We start from the raw sequence: 18,848 nt of genomic DNA, 5'->3' as shown, positions 1-18,848 counted from the left end.
TCTTTATAAAATCAGAGTGGAAGCACAAGTGTCTGTGTGTGTGTGTGTGTGTGTGTGTGTGTGTGTGTGTGTGTGTGTGTGTGTGTGTGTGTGTGTGTGTGTGTGTGTGTGTGTGTGTGTGTTTGCAAGAATGCCTTAAACTACTTGTTCTTGTCCGCTTGTGTGTGTGTGTGTGTCTCTCTCTTTTTGCTCCTGTCTCTCTGACCCAAGGTTAGGACAGTAAATTGGCCCACTGCAGTGTTTGGATGAGTTTGAATTGGGGTTCGGCTCCTTGGAGACACTCTTAACTTTGAAACAAAAACTTTCTAAGCTAATTGAATAAAACTCGCTGGGATTTGAAGTCTGTGAGGTGACTGCTTTTAGGACATTCTCCACTTCCTCCTCTCTCTCTCTCCCCCTCTTCAATCATCCCTCTCCATCCTGGTTCTGTCTTATTTTTCTATTTTTCATTCTGCTCCTTTTATAATCCTGTTAAAGGCAGCGGAGGACGTATATATGGTTGCAAAAAAAGAGTGTGAGGAAAGTTGACATTGAAGAGGAGGAGAAAGCTGAAATCTAGACCATTTCAAAATATCTGTTGAAGCTATAGCCAAAGTGTTAATGCACCAGGCACTAAGTAGAATCATATACTGCAGTTCATTAAGAGAACACTTTAGGATTCAGTTAGATTACTCTGTGTTTTCCTCCACTGTTATTAAACACCACAGCATTCCCTGTAGATGCCTTAATTATGCACTAATGCCTGGACAAGTTTGTTCAAAGCTCTGGGAGATTCATGGCCCAGGATGCCCTAACACTCTCTCTTTGCTTTGGTGTCTGGTTACTGCCAAACATTCTTTTTGATTTTAATTAGTTTCCATACTGTTCACATAGAACACCATATGCGTATCATAAAACAATTGACTGTCATATTGTTTAAATGCACAATAAGACATAATACAAAATGTAATAAAACCAGGAAATGCAAAAGAAACAATGAGTAAAAATAGAAAACATACAATTCATCCACCCACAGTTCTAGACATAATTGATATTTCTGGAACTAAAAGGTTACGTAAAGAAGAGTGATCCCAGGACTCTGCCATCTCACAGGACTGAACTCCTGTGAGATGGCAGTGCTAAATACTGAGTTGCCACATTGCCCAAAACATGTTCAGTCTATAAACCTCTGGCCCAGCAGGTGTTTTCAGTTATTCTGGCTGATTATGCCTCTGATCAGGTTGAGTTGGGCAGAGTTATGTTGAAATTACTTGAGGTAACTGGACTCCATCTTCTAGTAACAATGATAAAGGTATGATTTGTCTTGAGTCTTGGCAACATTACACAGTAAAAATGATATAACCAGTGAAGTAATATGAAAATCGATACCTAGATAGGAACCATTTGTGTTTGGTAGATTATTTATTTGTTGTTACAATGATTCTTGCCAATACATCTTATACCATTGGAAAGCCTGAGTATTTCCTCTTTAGATGGTGCCACATTTGTAAGGAACATGCATTTGTGGGATGAGCAGCAGAAATGAGTACGTGGGTTGCGCCCATGAAACATTTGCCAAATTGTCTCCGACAATGCCAAACAGCTTTTCTTTGCTGTTGCTATTGACTCTTGTTTTGAGCTTCTGGTACCCTCAGATGCTGACAATCAGGTGCCTACTTCTGCAACCAGTGGCAATCTTATATCTCCATAGTCTGGGACCGAACTCTATCCTCCAAGATGACAACACTCGCCCCCACAGAGCAGGGTTTAGCAGAGACTGCCTCCAGAATTTGGGAGTGGAACCGATGGAATGGCCTGCCAGCAGTCCTGACCTCAACCCCATTGAACTCTTGCGGGATCAGCTTGAGCGTGCTGTTCGTGCCAGAGTGACCAACACAACCACGTTGGTTGACTTGTGACAAATGCTGGTTGAAGAATGGGATGCCATCCCACAGCAGTGTGTGACCAGGCTAGTGACCAGCATGAAGAGGAGGTTCCAGGCTGTTGTAGCTGTGTATGGTTCTTCCACACGCTACTGACGCTCCTGTTTGTTAAAGGAATAAATTGTGAAATTGCCAATATGTCTTGTTACTTCAGACTTCAATTACCCAATCCACCAAACAAGATCAGGCTCCTCTCCTTAGCCTGTCACTCTTAGTTACGCTGTTGGACTTTCTTTGACACACTGAGCTGCTCTCTCCTCTCCCTTTCCATTTGTGTGCATCCCATCCCAGAAATGCTTGTTACTAACCTAGCTCTGAGGAGTTTACTCCCCGGAGTCCTTGTTGGTTTTTTTTCACCCAGCATATTTCCTTGGAGTACGTTGGCACCAAGATCTTGGTTGCAGCTGTCGCCGTGGTCCCGCTGCACTCCCTGCTAAGCTTTGCGGTGCCCTGCCATGTCATGCTGCGTCCTGCTGAACCGTGCTACTTCCTTCTAGGTCCATCCATGCTATGCTGTGCCACGCTACATCCTATAACGCCCTGCAGCGCCCTGATATGACATGAACTACTACGACTACCATTTTAAGACACTGTTCCATTATCTTTTATGTGACTATTACTGCCACTGTTCATCACATCCCCAACCGGCACCGTCAGACACTGCCTACCAAGAGCCTGGGTCTGTCCGGTTTCTTCCTAATAGGGAGTTTATCCTCGCCACTGTCGCACTGCTTTTCTCTTGGGGGAATTATTAGAATTGTTGGGGCTTTGTAAATTATAGAGTGTGGTCTAGACCTACTCTATCTGTAAAGTGTCTCGAGATAACTCTTGTTATAATTTGATACTATAAATAAAATTGAATTGAAGAATCAACAAAGAAAAGCTGTTTGGCATTGTCAGAGAAGATTTGGCAATTTCTTTTTTAATGGCCGCAACCCACATACTCAGCTCTGCTGTTCATCTCACAAATGCATCTTCCTTACAAATGTGGCACCATTGGTATAAGATGTATTGCCAAGAAGCATTGTTACAACAAAGAAATAATCTACCAAACACAAATGTCCTTACTTTTTGTGCGTAGTTTATATGCATATATGCGGTTATACAGTTGGTTCAGACCCAGCTACCGGACAATAACCTGGCTTCGTTTAGCCTATTTCTATGGTTTCATGGCACATTTACTGTATAGTTCAGTCTCATTGCTGTTATTTTTCCAACAGCAGGACGCCAGCTCTTTTCAGCAAACTAGCTCTGATGAATCTACTGTATGCTACCTGCCCAGCATCAAACAGCAGACAGACAAAGTTAGTGACTAGCCAGTGAACATAGTGTACCATAGCAGCTAAAGAGCCAGACATTTGGCTCAGGAGTTAGTGAAGACCAAACCAAAGGTTGAAGGAAATGCATATTTGACTTGCATTCATCAGGTGGCCAAAAGCATATGAATGCCAATGTTGCTTTCCGTCTGCTGTCTGTGTAAGCAGTCTGTTTTTCGCTAACACCTTGGCCATAACAACATGATATGGTGATTATCTCTCAGGGCTGTGTGTTTTTCAGCTTGCAGTGTGGTTCTTCTGGCCCCAGGTGGCAAAAAAGAATCAATCAATACAGATTTGAGAACTACACCCTACGGTCGATCAACCCTGCCGGAAATTGTTGTTTTTTCTCCGAGGCCTTGACACATCAGCATTTCCCTTTCAGTTTGTGATGAGACTGATATATGTTAACATGCATGTTAATATTACCGGAAATCCAATGCAAAGAAAAAACAAGAGAAAGATGTCTGTGGTGTATTTAGAATTAGTATGAAGCTGACTTCCACCATATTCCTGCTGCTGTTTAGGGCAAACACACACACACACACACACACACACACTTAATCTATTTCTGATTAAATTATAATACCAAGGTCAGGTCGTGTTTGTGCCCACTCATCAGCTTGTTAAATCTCAGCTTCTGACACATTCTGCATTTAAACAGTTTATGATAATAGGGCTTCTTGCTGCAAACAGCCAATCCTGACTGACCTTTTTGTAACAATTTGGAACTCAGTGTGTTGTAAAGTAAGAACGTGCTCAGTCAACCTTCACTCAGTTTTTTTAGTATTCCCTGTTTTTGTTTGTCTTCTGGTCTAAACATGTAATGGGTCTGAATAGATGCTGTAAGATGACCTAATAAGCCAAAGCAGTCCATGTGGTTATTACTGTCTTTCTTGATTTGTATGTGTGTATTCATTATAACGTGTGGTTATGGTCATTTCATCAACATTCATCTTTGAAACAGTTTACAGTAATTACCTAAAAAGACTATTAGAAAAAGAGTCGGCATAAAAGAAAAGGATGCAAGAAAAAACAGGAAAAACAAAATCGTGAGATGAGAAAAAATAAGAGAACAAGTAAAGTAGAAACAGATGGTTTTAAGACCAGCAGTCCTCTCTAATGTGGAGTATTAGGTTTTTAGTTGATGCATTGACTGCTAAGATGGCTCTGAAATTAAAAAAAACTTCCCTGTCGATTCTAATAGCTTGCCACTCGACTGGCTCCAGTTTGTCAAAGCTGTTGATATTTAACCAGCATTGGCTTTGGTTTTACTGAACATTACTTTGTTAAAACAATATTACATTATTATTGTTTAATGAGTGAACTGCACAGTGTACAGTTGCTTCAGGTTGTAGGTTGGACTTAGTAGTATTTTGCATTATCACAAATGTCTTTGATTTTTAAGTTATGTTCTTCTGGAACAGAACCTGTTTTTTTTTTTTTTTTGTGACTTTGCCAGTAGAACTCACAGTTAAGCATACAACCTATAAAACACCACATACATATTATTGCTTCCCTGCACATTCAAAAACAATTACATTTTGTCTTCTCTCTAGGAGCGTGTGGTGGTGGAGACTTCTGATTGGCTGGCAGTGGTTCCATATTGGGCAACGTGGCCCTACCAGACACTGTTGTTGCCACGACGACATGTACTCAGGATCAGTGACCTGACAACAGAGGAGAGGGAGGGTGAGTGTGAAGATACCGACAGAGCGAGTGACTGAGAAAGCGCTAAGGCAATTAAGACTAGTTTAAGGTGACCCAGCAGCTCAGTGGGGAACCTGCAGATTTGGTTCCAGGCCAAGGGTGTGTGTGTGTGTGTGTGTGTGTGTGTGTGTGTGTGTGTGTGTGTGTGTGTGTGTGTGTGTGTGTGTGTGTGTGTGTGTGTGTGTGTGTGTGTGTGTGTGTGTGTGTGTGTGTGTGTGTTTGTGTGTCATTCACAGCACATTCAAGCATCGCAAGGGAGGAAACATATTTTTACTTGCAGTTAATGGAGTGGTGTTTACGGTGGTTTTGATTCAGCTCAATAAAACTATGGAAATTAAAAATGAATTACATCTCAATAAATTATTGGATGCTAATTACGAATGGATGATGTCTAGTTTCCAGCCGGTCTCCGTCCTTTAACATTATGCTAATTAAAAGGTGGTACATTGAAGTTTATGGCAGTTCCATGTATTTGTTTCCTGTCAACCCTCCCAATATCATATAGTGTATACGCTTTGCTGATTGTTAAACAAATTGGCTATTTATTGCCGTTCACTTCCCTTTCTCCCTAACATTATGTCGTTTAAATGACTTTAGCAGATGTAGCAGATAATGAATTTCTCTTAAGATCGAAGAGATCTGGTAAGATTACCTACCATTACCTCTCAAGGACAAACACCATTGCTTCTGTGAATCAACTTGTTTAGAAGATGTCTGTCGACAGCTGACAGTCTGTTTAGCTGATTGAGCCAATGTGTTGTGAAGGCGTGAAGCCCAAGGCACACAGATAAGATGGATCGGTGGGATAAGTGTCTTCTGTAGACACGGCCCATTACCACTGTTTCACAATAAACATGGGAGGAGATCAACACAGAATAGCAGGCTGCAGCCATTTGAAATGACAGGTGGATTTGTTGAGGCTGGATTCTGAAGTGGGAATGTTAATAATAATTCAGTAATCAATGAATCATCATTAACAAATAGCTCAATCAAGAGTGTATTAACTGAATATAGGCAGTTAATACACGTTGGCTCAACAGTTATTGTGTATTACTATGACATAAGTTCTCTGGAGTATTTTTAGCTGTTTTTTAATATGACCGATATGACATAGTGAAAGGTGTCTTGTTGGATGTTTGAATGCATCCAACCATGCTACTGGTATTGTTTCTTTTACCATTGGTCCCTGGAAAAGGGATCTACCAATAAAAATAAAAAAACACAAAAGAAGCTTTTATGTATACCTTTTGTATATGGATATTCTTATATTGTTGAATAAAATCCAGATCAGGGTTACTGTTGGATAATGATGGGCTGTGTGTGCTGCTTGTTCTGGAATAAAGCCTGGAAATGCAAATAATTGTGTTTATTCTAGTGTAATTTAAATTGTGTTTGGCCATTTGTTGGAAAATGACAAAGCTGATAATTTTGATTTTGTTTTCGTTGCTTTATATCATTTCATTATTTTTAATTCATGGCTGACATAATTTACAAACAGTGTGTTTATTAAAATAATGATACAAATACCCAATGTGTTACCCAATTCATAATACTCAATTTATTTGGGTTGAGATGTAAATAGCAGTTGTTGAATAAAGATTTCATGCTTTTCATGCTTTCAAAAACACATTTTATAATGTATAACCATTTAATTACTAGTCTATTATTCATTGTTGCAGATAATGGATTAAGGAACTTGCTTCAAATTTGAATCCCTAATCTGATGCTTTTTATCGGTTTGAAAATCTGAGTCAGGCAGAAACTTTGAATGTTTCAGATTTTGGTGTTTATGTAACTATGCACTATATTTTTCTGTCTCTGGTCTGTCTGATTGCATCATGTATTCAGGCATTGTGTTTTATATTTCATGTTTCCACAAGAATATATTAAAAGCTTTTCTTTTCAATATGCAGCTTTTCTAGTTCTAGTTACGTGCAGTCCTCTCTCAATTTTCAGTTCGTTTTTCTTAGTCTTTACTCTTACATGCCTTCACTTCAGCTCCCCTTCCTCATGTCGTTCATTATTAACAATACTCATTAACAAATCTTCTTTCTCCTTCCTACCCAGCGTCCTCCTGTTTTCTCACATCATCTTTCTCTTTTTTGTCTGTCTTTATCAGGTCTGGCTGACATTATGAAGCGATTGCTGACCAAGTATGACAATCTGTTTGAAATCTCTTTCCCCTACTCCATGGGCTGGCACGGTAAGACAAAAAAGTGGGAGAGTGGGAGTGTTAAAGGTCCTACAGAGCGTCTCATACAGAGGGTGAATACAGGTGCAGCAGCCATGGCAGTATGAGAACAATAAAGTGTTTTTTAAACATTAAAGCATGTAAACATGTTCTAGTACAAACACAAAATGCAAGTATAATCCTGAAAATGCTATACAATAGTTGCCCTTTAAAAACAATAAGTTTTGATAACCTGTTTAAAGTTTGTTTTGTAGAGTGAGAGCAGCAGAGAGAGACAGATGGTGGGAGAGATTAAAGATAATTTGAATCTAAATACATGAATAATCTGTTGGTGGATTGGAACACAAACACTGCTACAAACTGGAGGCTGTTCACATATCGGGCCAGCTATAATTGAATTCACTTAGTCAGTTTGATATGTGAATGAGCTCCACTCCCAGTGGAATAAGTGAAGTTGAGTCACGGACAGGATTTTAAATTACTTCTATTGTTGTACCAAGTGTTTTTCTTTTCAAGTATAATTTTACATTAGCTCACATCCTGCACCAACATGGCATTGATGTCACGTTTGAATATTGATTAGCCCGTTCAATGCCACTGGAAAGATGTATGTAAATTAAGCTGCAGTGTGCATTCCCTACACATTAAATAACTCTTGTTGCATTTCAATCATCTTCGCTGTAATAAATTGACAAACAAAAAAAACTTTCAGCTTCAGCGTAACCCACTAATTACCACTTCAGTGCACACTGAGACACATCAGCACATTTGTATTGTCTCATACATCACCACAAAGAAAAGCAGGAGTTCTCACAGGTTAAGAGCACTTACGGTGTAATTCCAGGCATTTACCATCACTTAAAGTAACATGAGGAGACAGGAAAACTGTAAGGTCTTGACGGCAGGGTTAACAAGTTGTTATTAGCAGTTAATGGCTTATTTACACATTAAGCAGATAGATAGAACATTAGCATTCATTAGGCGTTCTGTGTCTTTCACCTGGTGAATATCAATCCAGTATTCACTTTCCTTTTAGCTCTATTTTGGTCTCTACCAAATGTTCAATAGCCAATTGCTAACATTGTCTGTGTACCATTCGATGCTAGGAAGGCATTGTACACTGGGTTTTTAAAGCTTCCTTTGGCTGAAAACTGCTCCCAGCTGCTGCTGTAATATATATAATATGGTGATTAGAGCGTTGAGATTGAAAACAGTAAAGTTTTGTACCGTAAAACCAAAACAATGACCTGAAAGACGGTAAAATGCTTTGTAGACCTGAGAGAAACTGCAGAGCACGTTGATAATTATCTGTGGGTTCGCCACCATGAGTGACACCTTTCACATTACACACGGTCATTTGAACCGTTGCTGATGTAAAAATATTGAAAGAGCAGTTTAATGTTAATTTACCCAACCCAGTGTTTTTTAATCTCTTAATTTTACTGGATATTTAACGCTTGAAGGAAAAGTTTCCCACTTTTATGTGAGTTAGATCAATTTGTCTTTCCTTGCCTGTCCTTCCAGGTTTTGTTTGTATTTTTTTCTGGAGATGACTCACAGGTTTATATCCTCAGAGAAAAAAATTTCATAATAATTTTAGACCGAATGCAAGAATGTTTTGCTTTTGTCTGCTGCTTTGCTCAGCCTCTGGTTCTGAGAAAACTTCTAACCCTGTTATGTAAGCTTGAGAAATAACTTAGATATACACATTTTACATACAGTATCTCTAGCTTCATATTAATCTCAATACTTAAAATTTGGATTTATGACAATGTTTGTCTGTTCAAAAGACCTTTTAAATTTAGATTATAGTGCATTAAGCATTGTACGTAAGAATACTAAACTACTACACTACATTATAGAGGAGTTTAGGTTGCTTTTTACAATTGTGTCTTTGGATCCTGCACCCATTTTCCTGTAGTTCCCATTACTTTTGCATTACAGCAAACACCACAGTCAGAGGAAATGAAAGAACCAGTAACAAGACAAAGAGCAAGTGAATAAGCAAGCAAACATACAAAAAATGCTGGGAGATGTCACCTTTGCAATAAGGGCCAAATCACCTTTTTATTTTGACAGGACATGCAGAGTGAAAAACACATTTCTCATAGATCTCAGATGATAAAATCCAAAATGAATCTATTTTGAAATACCTCACCTCACAACAGTCAAGATACAGGTATTCATCTTCTTTTAACCACGCATGGCCAGGCAAGAGTTTAATTGGCCTGATGTGAAGAAGCAGCTTGCACAAACACACAAAGACTGTAAGCTTTCTATAGAAAGGTGTTTGCCATCAAAACAGCTGTTCCGCTCATTAATCTAAAACTCAGCGCAGGCCCTGGCTGATATTTACCTGTACTGAGACAGTGATGGAAAATACCTATTGTGAGCTGTGCGTCGGGTTTACACTGGAACAAAAGGTTAGCAGAGTGCAGTGATGCAATGAGTGATGTGTGACAGAAAGGAGAGCAGTGTCATCACAGCTGAGTGGTCAGAGTAGTCCTTGTAAGAAGCTAAAGGTTGCAGGTTCAATCCCTGCAACAGTTGTGTCTCACTGAGTTGTTAACAGAAAGGAACCCGCACTGTTCACTGAGTGCATTCTTATTCAGAATGATGTGCAGGCTGGGAAGATAAACACTGCAGCTTGATTTTAGATGCACTACCAAGACAACTTGTACACATATAGGGCAGTTTTCTCTGTCAAACATAAAGCCTATATCTATACTCAAGTGCTAATTAGCTAAACATTAAGATGGTGCACACAGTAAACATTATACTCTTTAAACATCATGTTAGCATTGTCATTTGGTGCATGTTTGCACGCTAAAGTTAGTTCAAAGCGGAGCTGTAGGCTTGTAGTTTAGTTCAGACAATGTAGTAGCATCAGAGATTGCCTATGTTGAATTAAAAGAACTTTCATAAATCAAAGAAATAATACCTTTAAGATGAATGGTGTCCGTCTGCACCATTTCAACATAGACAAACGATCAGGGGCAACCTAGTCAATAGTTTTGATAGAATCAGTTTATCAGGCTGTATATCTCTTTCTCACCAAGCGCTGATCACTTTAAGATCTTTGCAGTTGTGCTTGTCAACAAGTGTTGTTTTGCCTTTGTTTTTGTTTTTTTACTCCTCCAATTCCAAATGATGGGCTTTTTGTGATCTCTTTCATCTTTCATTAATAGACTTAAGCCAATGAGGTGTGCACAGTCTGACTAGTTTAATTTAGATGATATACTCAAACTGTAGTGTGGATTAAAGGACACAGGGCATTTGAGGACACAGCCTTTGACTCACTTTCTTCTTTTTATTTTATCAGACATCCAATCTTTGAAGCCATATCTCAGTCTAAAGTTGCCTGTGGTGTAGCCGCCTACAGATCTTGTGTTAGGTTCTGGCTTTAATCTTGTGTGCGTTTTCTTTTTTAGATTGATTTTTAGAGAATAAACTCCATGACACAGCAATGTGTTAAAGGTTATACACAGGTAGTTGGTTCACCTTATTTTCTGTGGCAAACAGAGATTTCTTTGACATGGCTAGGGGAGAAATGAGGGGAATGTTCTGCCAAAAAATGGGTAAATACAAGTGTTAAATAACATTTTGAAATGAATAACAATACAGTTAAAATTAGACCTTCATAGTATTGCCATCAGGATAATGTCACCTAACCAATGTATAAAGTAATTGATTAAGCAGTATTTGGCATAGATGTTTGACAGGCCTCGGTAAAATGTAAAGCATGTTGCTTGTTGATACTGTGTCCCTGCTGTTTGTGCTAATTGAATCGTCAATTGTTTTTAGCTCAACGTGGTAAAGCCAAAGACAGCTTTCCACAGTGTGGACAATAAAGTTAACTGAATGAGACACCGTAGATGTGTCCTTGAGGAGAATTTAAGATGGCAGAAGCAGTTTCATGATCCTCTGACAATGGGAAATGTAACATGTTACCCATCCTAATCAGGCCCCCAGGAAGTGTGCTGGCCGGGCCTTGAAGCAAATTAGAAATAGTGGCTATACACTGGAATTACAACTCCAGAGTCATTCATGTGATGCCCTCTGGCCCAAAAAGACTTTTTACCCATTGACTTACATGGGGAAAGGGACATTTGTAACATTAGACAATTTTTTGTCACAGCCCCTAAGAAATGACTCGTTTCACTATCAGAATTTGATCCATTCGGATCAAATTTGAGAGCTGCACGATTAAATCATTTAATCACCATTCAAGTTAGCAGAGCGCTAAACCGGATGTAGCTGGCTCGAGCCAGCAGAAGTCTTTAGTGCGCCTGCTCTATAGGCCGCACAGTGTGGAAGCACTGCCAATCATCCTGGTAATTATATACAGATTTTTTGGCTTTACGATGGCTTCATGCCACCAACATTCGTGCTTCATGCGCCACTGAGCAACTTTCATAGTAATGAATAGGACCCCGCCTTTAACGCTGTATCAGTTCTTATAATACATCCATGATCCTTTTAATTGGCAGAACAATTCTTTTAACTCCCAAAACAATGGTGTTATTTTAACTTAATCAAGGTGGATTAAGGGAATCTGCGGAGATATTAACTGATGTGCTGTAGTGCGTTAGCACAATTTGTCCGTCACACATGCACTCATAGACATGCTGCACACACTAACCACCTTATTTGGTATCGCACACTCCTCTCATCCACATAAGCGCACACACAAACCTGGCTCACATAATGAGTTGCCTTATCTCCCCATCTGTGTTTGTGCTTTATTTTTTTTTGCTCATTTCGAAGCAGACAGCTTTTATTTTGGGCTAAGCTCATTAGCAGTTGGATGAAGTTTGAGTCACCTGGGAAATCAAGGATTAGATCAAGCTACCTGCTTATTCCTTCAGGAAGAAAACACACAACACATTACAGACCGTATTAACTGGCTGGATGGAGGACAAGGACACAGGAGAGACAGAGAGACAGTGACACAGGTACCCCAGTAAATCTTACGATTGCTGGTACCCTATCCAAAGATATTTTGTAAGTTAGCTCTCTTATATGCTCACACAGTTGCAGCAAAACAAACACACCCCAAAACAGTTTAAAAGTAGGTACTTGTCTACTAATAGGAGCATCTGTCTCTATTCATTTCTTATCTGGTCTCTTCAGTCTTTTCTTTGTTCTTCCCTTTTCTTTTAACGTCCATTAGTTTCCTTTATGTCAACCTCCCGTTGTCTCTGTGTCTGATCAGCCCCCCCATTGTCAGGAAACCAACGGAAAAGCTCTTCTTGTGAATAGGTCTTGGATTTCTTTTGTGTTTTTTATAGAGAGATAAGTCTAATTTCTGATCACCTCATTACGTCCCACTTAGGTCTGAAAGTACCACAGGCAACAAAGACTATACAGTGGGGGAAATAAGTATTTGACCCCTTGCTGATTTTGCAGGTTTGCCCACTTACAAAGAATGCAAAAATCTACAATTTTAATCATATGTACATTCTAACAGTGAAAGACAGAATCCCAAAGAAAATTCCAGAAAATCACATCATATGAATTTATTAAAATTGATAACCATCTGATGAGGAAAAACAAGTATTTGACCCCCTGGACAAACACCATGATAATATTTTGTAGAAAAGCCATTATTGGCCAGCACAGATGTCAAACGGTTTTTATAGTTGGTGACAAGGTTTGTGCACATTTCGGCAGGGATGTTGGCCCACTCCTCCCTGCAGACAGCCTCCAAATCATTCAGGTTCCGAGGTTGTCGCCTGGCAACTCGAATTTTAAGCTCCCTCCAAAGATTTTCAATCGGATTCAGGTCTGGAGACTGGCTAGGCCACTCCAGAACCTTGATGTGCTTCTTCTTCAGCCACTCTTTTGTTGCTTTGGCGGTGTGCTTAGGGTCGTTGTCGTTGCTGAAACACCCATCCTCGACCCATCTTCAGCTCTCTCACTGAGGGAAGGAGATGTCGGTCCAGAATTCCACGATACATGGCCCCGTCCATCCTCCCCTCAATACGATGGAGTTGTCCCGTCCCCTTGGCTGAAAAGCACCCCCAAAGCATGATGTTGCCACCCCATGCTTGACGGTGGGGATGGTGTTCTTTGGGTTGTACTCGGTGTTCTTTTGCCCTCCAAACACGACGAGTTGAGTTGAGGCCAAAAAGTTCTATTTTGGTCTCATCTGACCACATCACCTTCTTCCAGGCCTCTTCTGAGTCGTCCAGGTGGTGAATGGCGAACTTCATGCGGGCCTGTACATGTTTCTTCTTGAGCAGGGGGACCTTGCGTGCGCTGCAGGATTTCAATCCATGACGGCGTAGTGTGTTACCAACCGTTTCTTTTGTAACTGTGGTCCCAGCTGCCTTCAGTTGATTCATCAGTTCCCCCCTTGTGGTTTTGGGATGATTCCTCACCGTTCAGATGATCAGGGACACCCCACGAGGCAAGATCTTGTGTGGAGGCCCAGACCGAGGGAGGTTGGCGGTGGTGTGGTGCTTCTTCCATTTCCTGATAACTGCACCGACAGTTGATCTTTTCTCTCAAGTTGCTTTCTGATTCTCTTGTAGCCCATCCCAGCCTTGTGCAGATCAACAATCTTGTCCCTGATGTCCGTAGAAAGCTCTTTGGTCTTGCCCATGGTAGTGATGTTGGATGCTGGTTGTTTGGGTGTTCACAGGTGTCTTTTATACAGGTAACGAGGTGAGGCAGGTATATTTGATGTAGATAATTGGTTCGGATTGGGGCTGTGTCTTAAAGAAAGACTAACTGGCTTGTAGGAGCCAGAATACTTGCTGTTTGTCCAGGGGGTCAAATACTTGTTTTTCCTCATCAGATGGTTATCAATTTTAATAAATTCATATGATGTGATTTTCTGGAATTTTCTTTGGGATTCTGTCTTTCACTGTTAGAATGTACATATGATTAAAATTGTAGATTTTTGCATTCTTTGTAAGTGGGCAAACCTGCAAAATCAGCAAGGGGTCAAATACTTATTTCCCCCACTGTATTTAAATGTTAAATACATATGAAATAGGATTAAAATTGAATTTGTACATTTCTCATTTGGCTGTTTATCTACTTTTGTATTGGTTGCACAACCTACACAACACAAACTGAAAGCTCTTTAGCCAAACCACTGAAGCGTACACTTGTTGCTGATTGCCTACAGTTTAATACTGTATTTATTTAGAATGTGTGTGTCTGGTTATACTGTCTAGTTAAACGTTTTTAGTAGACCCCTGCCAGCTAATCAGAGTGGATATGTTTCAGTGGCCGTGATATAAAACATACAATCTCTGAAAGAATGGATTGGGTTTTTTTTCATTACACTTGTAAGATTATTGCTCTATTGCCCACATAGTCAACTCTGGCTGCTTCTTTAATTTACATTGTGAGCTCCCTGATAGGGAGCTGTCTGGTCTACAGCTTAAAGGCGTTAATAAGCAGAGGGCCTTGTTCATGTGGTGTGCATGGCAGATAGATAAATTAGCTTGTTATGTCCTGGCTATGCATACCCTTAATTAGCCAAGTGTTTGATCGTGCTGTCATTGTGCTGTGTGTGTGTGTGTGTGTGTGTGTGTGTGTGTGTGTGTGTGTGTGTGTGTGTGTGTGTGTGTGTGTGTGTGTGTGTGTGTTTACATGTCCTCCACTTTTGCAGAAACATTGAGTAAATGTGTACAGTATATTGTGTACATATTTGTGTAAATCTTACTGCCATTTGGCACTTTGCAAGTTTTTAGTGTTGAACCCTATGTACAGTAGCAGATAATACACAACAAGATGTCCTGATGTTCTCTACCAAGTCCTTTATTTTCAATATAAGCACAACTCAGAGTGTTTTACCGAGCTTATACCATTGCCATTTACCACAATCATTTTTTTTTTTTCTTCTTCAGTCGGTTTAACTTGTAGTTTGGTCCATTTCACCAGTGAGACTTAACTTGTAACATTGCATTAAGAAGAATCATTGTTGCTATGGTCAACCATACTTAAATATACCTTGCACACTGATATAAAACAGTGCCTCTCAGGGATCACTGTACCGTGGACAGCACACTTCTGCTGAAAATGGACGCTGCATAAATTTCATTATAACTTTGAAGCATTAAATCTTCAAAATATACGGTCATTCAGCATATCGGTTGAAAGCTTAGACTCTCAGGATTCCATTAAGCCCACACACAAAACATAAGATAATTTATAGCAGTTAGAAAACGGTAATCTAGTTGCAATAACACTGAAAAGGACAGCGCTGATTCAAGTGTGCTTACATACCTGCACATTCTTCCCTTTATCCACTTCGGTGAAATTGTCCAAAAAAAATTGTTTTCATAAATCCCCAAGAGTCCAAGCAAATGTAATATCCAAGCCAGTTTATCCCAAACTAGCTGTTAGTCTCACAATCTTGAAGTTTCTGACCGAATTACAACATAAAAACGGTAAACAATAGCTCACTACCGGACATGGTAGTGTTTTGACTCTCACTTCTCATGCGAGACATGGAACGCTACATTTGGGTGTTACATTTGTTCTGCAAAGTCTTACGAATCAAACAACACCTCTCATGAGTCAACAGGTTCCCGGAGGACAGAGACAGACATCTGAGAAGCAAAAGATATCTCTGCATTTAATTTGGACCACCCTCGTTTCGATCGACAGTTGTCTCTACCAGTAACAATTTCATGGTTCGAGACCCTCCTACCTCTTTAGCCGATAAGGAGACGATTCTAACCATATATGATAATGTGCCATCAAGTTAGGTTGTGCCCTGGTATAGCCGTGCGTAGAACCTTTATAGCCTGTGCGTAACACGTACGCCCTCGCAGAAAACATCTTTCTAGTTGGATTACGCACACGTTAGTTACAGAGATTTATTGTAGAAGTTTTGTAAACATGTTCGGGGGAAAAAGTGGTTTACGGTGGAGGTAAATCTACTATATACTATATTGGTCTGTGGACTCTGAAGCTGAGGAGGATTTTCTCGATGGAAGGGACCCTGCTTCACAATAAACAGGGACTGTTACAACACATGGCACACCCAGAACAATTTCTAATTTCAAGACGTTTGTGTGACACCGTACCCTGTACCAGTGTTACAGCTAATTTGCATCTGTGGTCCACTATGTAAATACTTTTATTTTATCATTCATGTGTGTGTGTTTTTGTATTTTGCACAGTTTAGTTTTTCTATTTTCTAATATTTCTATATAAAAACCTTGCCAGTGCAGTTTGTTTGCCCTTTTTTATCAAAATCTCTTAGGCGGAATAGAAGAAAATATAGGTTTTGTGTGGTTATGCTTATGTAATGCTGTGCCTAAAAGACTGACATCAAATCCAAATACATGGCTTTCATGAGATACCAAGATTATGTTTCTAGGCAAAGGGGTTCTCAAGTTATAAGGCTTTGAAACTCAGTATGCAGTCTTGGTAACCAAAGTCCCTTTTGGAGTCTCCAAATGGCACAAAACAAAAACGCACAGACATATCTGTAGAAACTTAGATGTAGAATTTCATATGAAATCAATTTCTGAGTCTTTTGACTTCAAATCGTTTTCAGTAGTAAGCTGACACATGTGGCTATGGCCTTGTGTTGTCTGTATCTCACCAGATGTGTTTACAGCAGTGTATTTTAGACAGATTTTACAGATGAATGACTTGGAGGGAAATAAAAACCTCCATTCCAGGCTCTGTAACTCTATGTCAGTAAGGCCTAGAATCACCCTGTCACTTCTAAAAGAAACTCAAGAGTGTTTCCTTTCCATTGAAACCAGGCACACACCTGAGTGTCAAAGTATGTGGGAACTGTACCCCTTTTAATTTGGGTTTGTCGTTTAGACCAAAAAGCGTGGAATGTCAGCCGTTTCTTAACAGGTTTAAGCTGACGGGAAATATGCCTGGTGTTCTGTTGTGCAGTTTTACTAGACCGTCACAAATATGGCTTAATTTTTAAGACTGTAAAACCCTCAACCCATCTGAATCATCTTTGCCGACCAGACATCAGTGTGAAAACAGACTCTGATTGACTGAGTAAAGCTGGCTCTGTGTCTCCAGTCTAACTTCTCCCTCTCTTCATTCAGGTGCCCCGACTGGCCCCCATTTGAACAAAGACAACTCTCATTGGCAGCTGCATGCTCACTACTACCCTCCTCTGCTGCGTTCAGCTACAGTTAAGAAGTTTATGGTGGGGTATGAGATGCTTGCCCAGGAGCAAAGGGACCTCACCCCTGAACAGGTGAATTTATACAAGGTTTCTCATTTGTTAATTACACTGATTCGAAGTAGTACATTTTGAGATGTGATGTCAGGGGCTTTGTTTTTACCCTAGGCCATCACAGGCCCATCATCAAAAGGGGATTCTTTCCCAACATACTAAATATAATGCTAAATCACGATTGCAGTGGATTTGCTCACTATTCATATATTTGTCTTTAAAACTGTATAAAAGATTGGCACTGCTGTGTCCTTGTATTTTTAGGCTGCTGAGAACCTACAGAATCTACCAGAGGAACACTATAAAACCAGAGAGAACCTGGAAAAAGGAGGAGGAAAAGAGAAAGATGGAGAAAAGTAAAATGTGATGGTTAGAAGAGATGGGACAAATACAGCTTCATTTAAACCCCATATACTGTACATTTTGGATATATATCCATGATAATGTATGGCTTTTGTTTTGGAATTACTATAAAAAAAATAACATTTAAACTTTGTTATATGTAACTTCTCTGAAGTGGTGCAACATGTTAAAGTGCCTTTGCGAACACAGGGCTTGAAGATATTCTTACTTGCACAATACACAGTATATGTATATATTTTCAATACATTTTTCTTCCCACAAAGCTAGTACTGGGCTTCTTACTGTAATTACGAAATAGACTTCAAAATAAATGTGCTATGAAACTCCTCATCCATGTTTAAGGGAGATAATGAGAGAACATTTATTTTTTTTTCTCGCTGTCCCTTCTGTTGAAATTAAACAGTTTGTTGTTTTGTTATGTTGAAAGCCTTTCAACAACAAGCTTATTCTTTTCCAACACAATGAGTTATTTGTGATTCAAATGAATACCTTTGTTGCTTGAGAATGTTTTTACATGGAAAATAATTATTTAAGTAGTTAACAGTGTGACAGCGTTCAGCCTTAAAGGGTGTGACAGTGTAATGCTTAATTGTATAGATAAAACAAATGATTTAACAGATTTCATATTACCTGCTTACGTTAATAGAGTCAGTATTATCCTGAATTAAAGGTGCCGTAGGTAGGATTGTGAAGATCCAGGACTTAGCCACATTTTTTTAACATCGACAACTTCTCAGTCCCTCCCCCCTTTCTGCTAAAGCCCAAAATGGTCTCCTAAGCCCCTCCCCCCACAAGGGAGAATGAATGAGTGTGCATGAGCAGTGATTGACATGCAGTTAGACCCCCCGCCATGATTGGTGCATCTGAACAGGGAGCTGTGGATTTTTGCAAATCGCACTACAGGCTGTAGGTGGTGCCAGAGGAGCCAGATTTTTTTATTTTTATTACCTGCTTCATATAGTTCTACTCGAACATAGGGTCAGTTTCAGCAAATATGACAGAAAGTAAGTTTTATAAGTCTTACCTACTGCACCTTTAACATTAAGTTTACTTCATGGCATCCCTATTAGGCAGCTTCAGTTGTGTTTTTGAACATCAACAACACCATATTTAAAGTTTGAAACACGTAAAACATATAGCTAATAAAGTTGGAACATGTCTAGAAT

General features: G+C 39.6%; 1 protein-coding gene across 2 annotated transcripts in view; it reads left to right on the top strand.

Moving 5' to 3' along the window:
• galt (galactose-1-phosphate uridylyltransferase) overlaps window positions 1–18,402 on the top strand; it is a 32,210-nt gene extending 13,808 nt beyond the window's left edge. The window contains exons 8-11 of one of the 2 annotated variants that reach the window (XM_028601751.1): window positions 4,798–4,930; window positions 7,068–7,151; window positions 17,186–17,340; window positions 17,584–18,402. In XM_028601751.1, coding sequence (XP_028457552.1) covers window positions 4,798–4,930; window positions 7,068–7,151; window positions 17,186–17,340; window positions 17,584–17,679 — 468 coding nt within the window. In that variant the 3' untranslated portion in view covers window positions 17,680–18,402. The remainder of the gene's footprint in view (window positions 1–4,797; window positions 4,931–7,067; window positions 7,152–17,185; window positions 17,341–17,583) is intronic. The other variant, XM_028601750.1, reaches the window with a different exon arrangement.
• The last annotated feature ends 446 nt before the right edge of the window (window positions 18,403–18,848 follow it).

Source organism: Perca flavescens, chromosome 16 (assembly GCF_004354835.1).
Source record: "Perca flavescens isolate YP-PL-M2 chromosome 16, PFLA_1.0, whole genome shotgun sequence".
NCBI classification, from domain to species: domain Eukaryota; kingdom Metazoa; phylum Chordata; class Actinopteri; order Perciformes; family Percidae; genus Perca; species Perca flavescens.
This window is presented reverse-complemented; position numbering and strand designations above follow the sequence as displayed.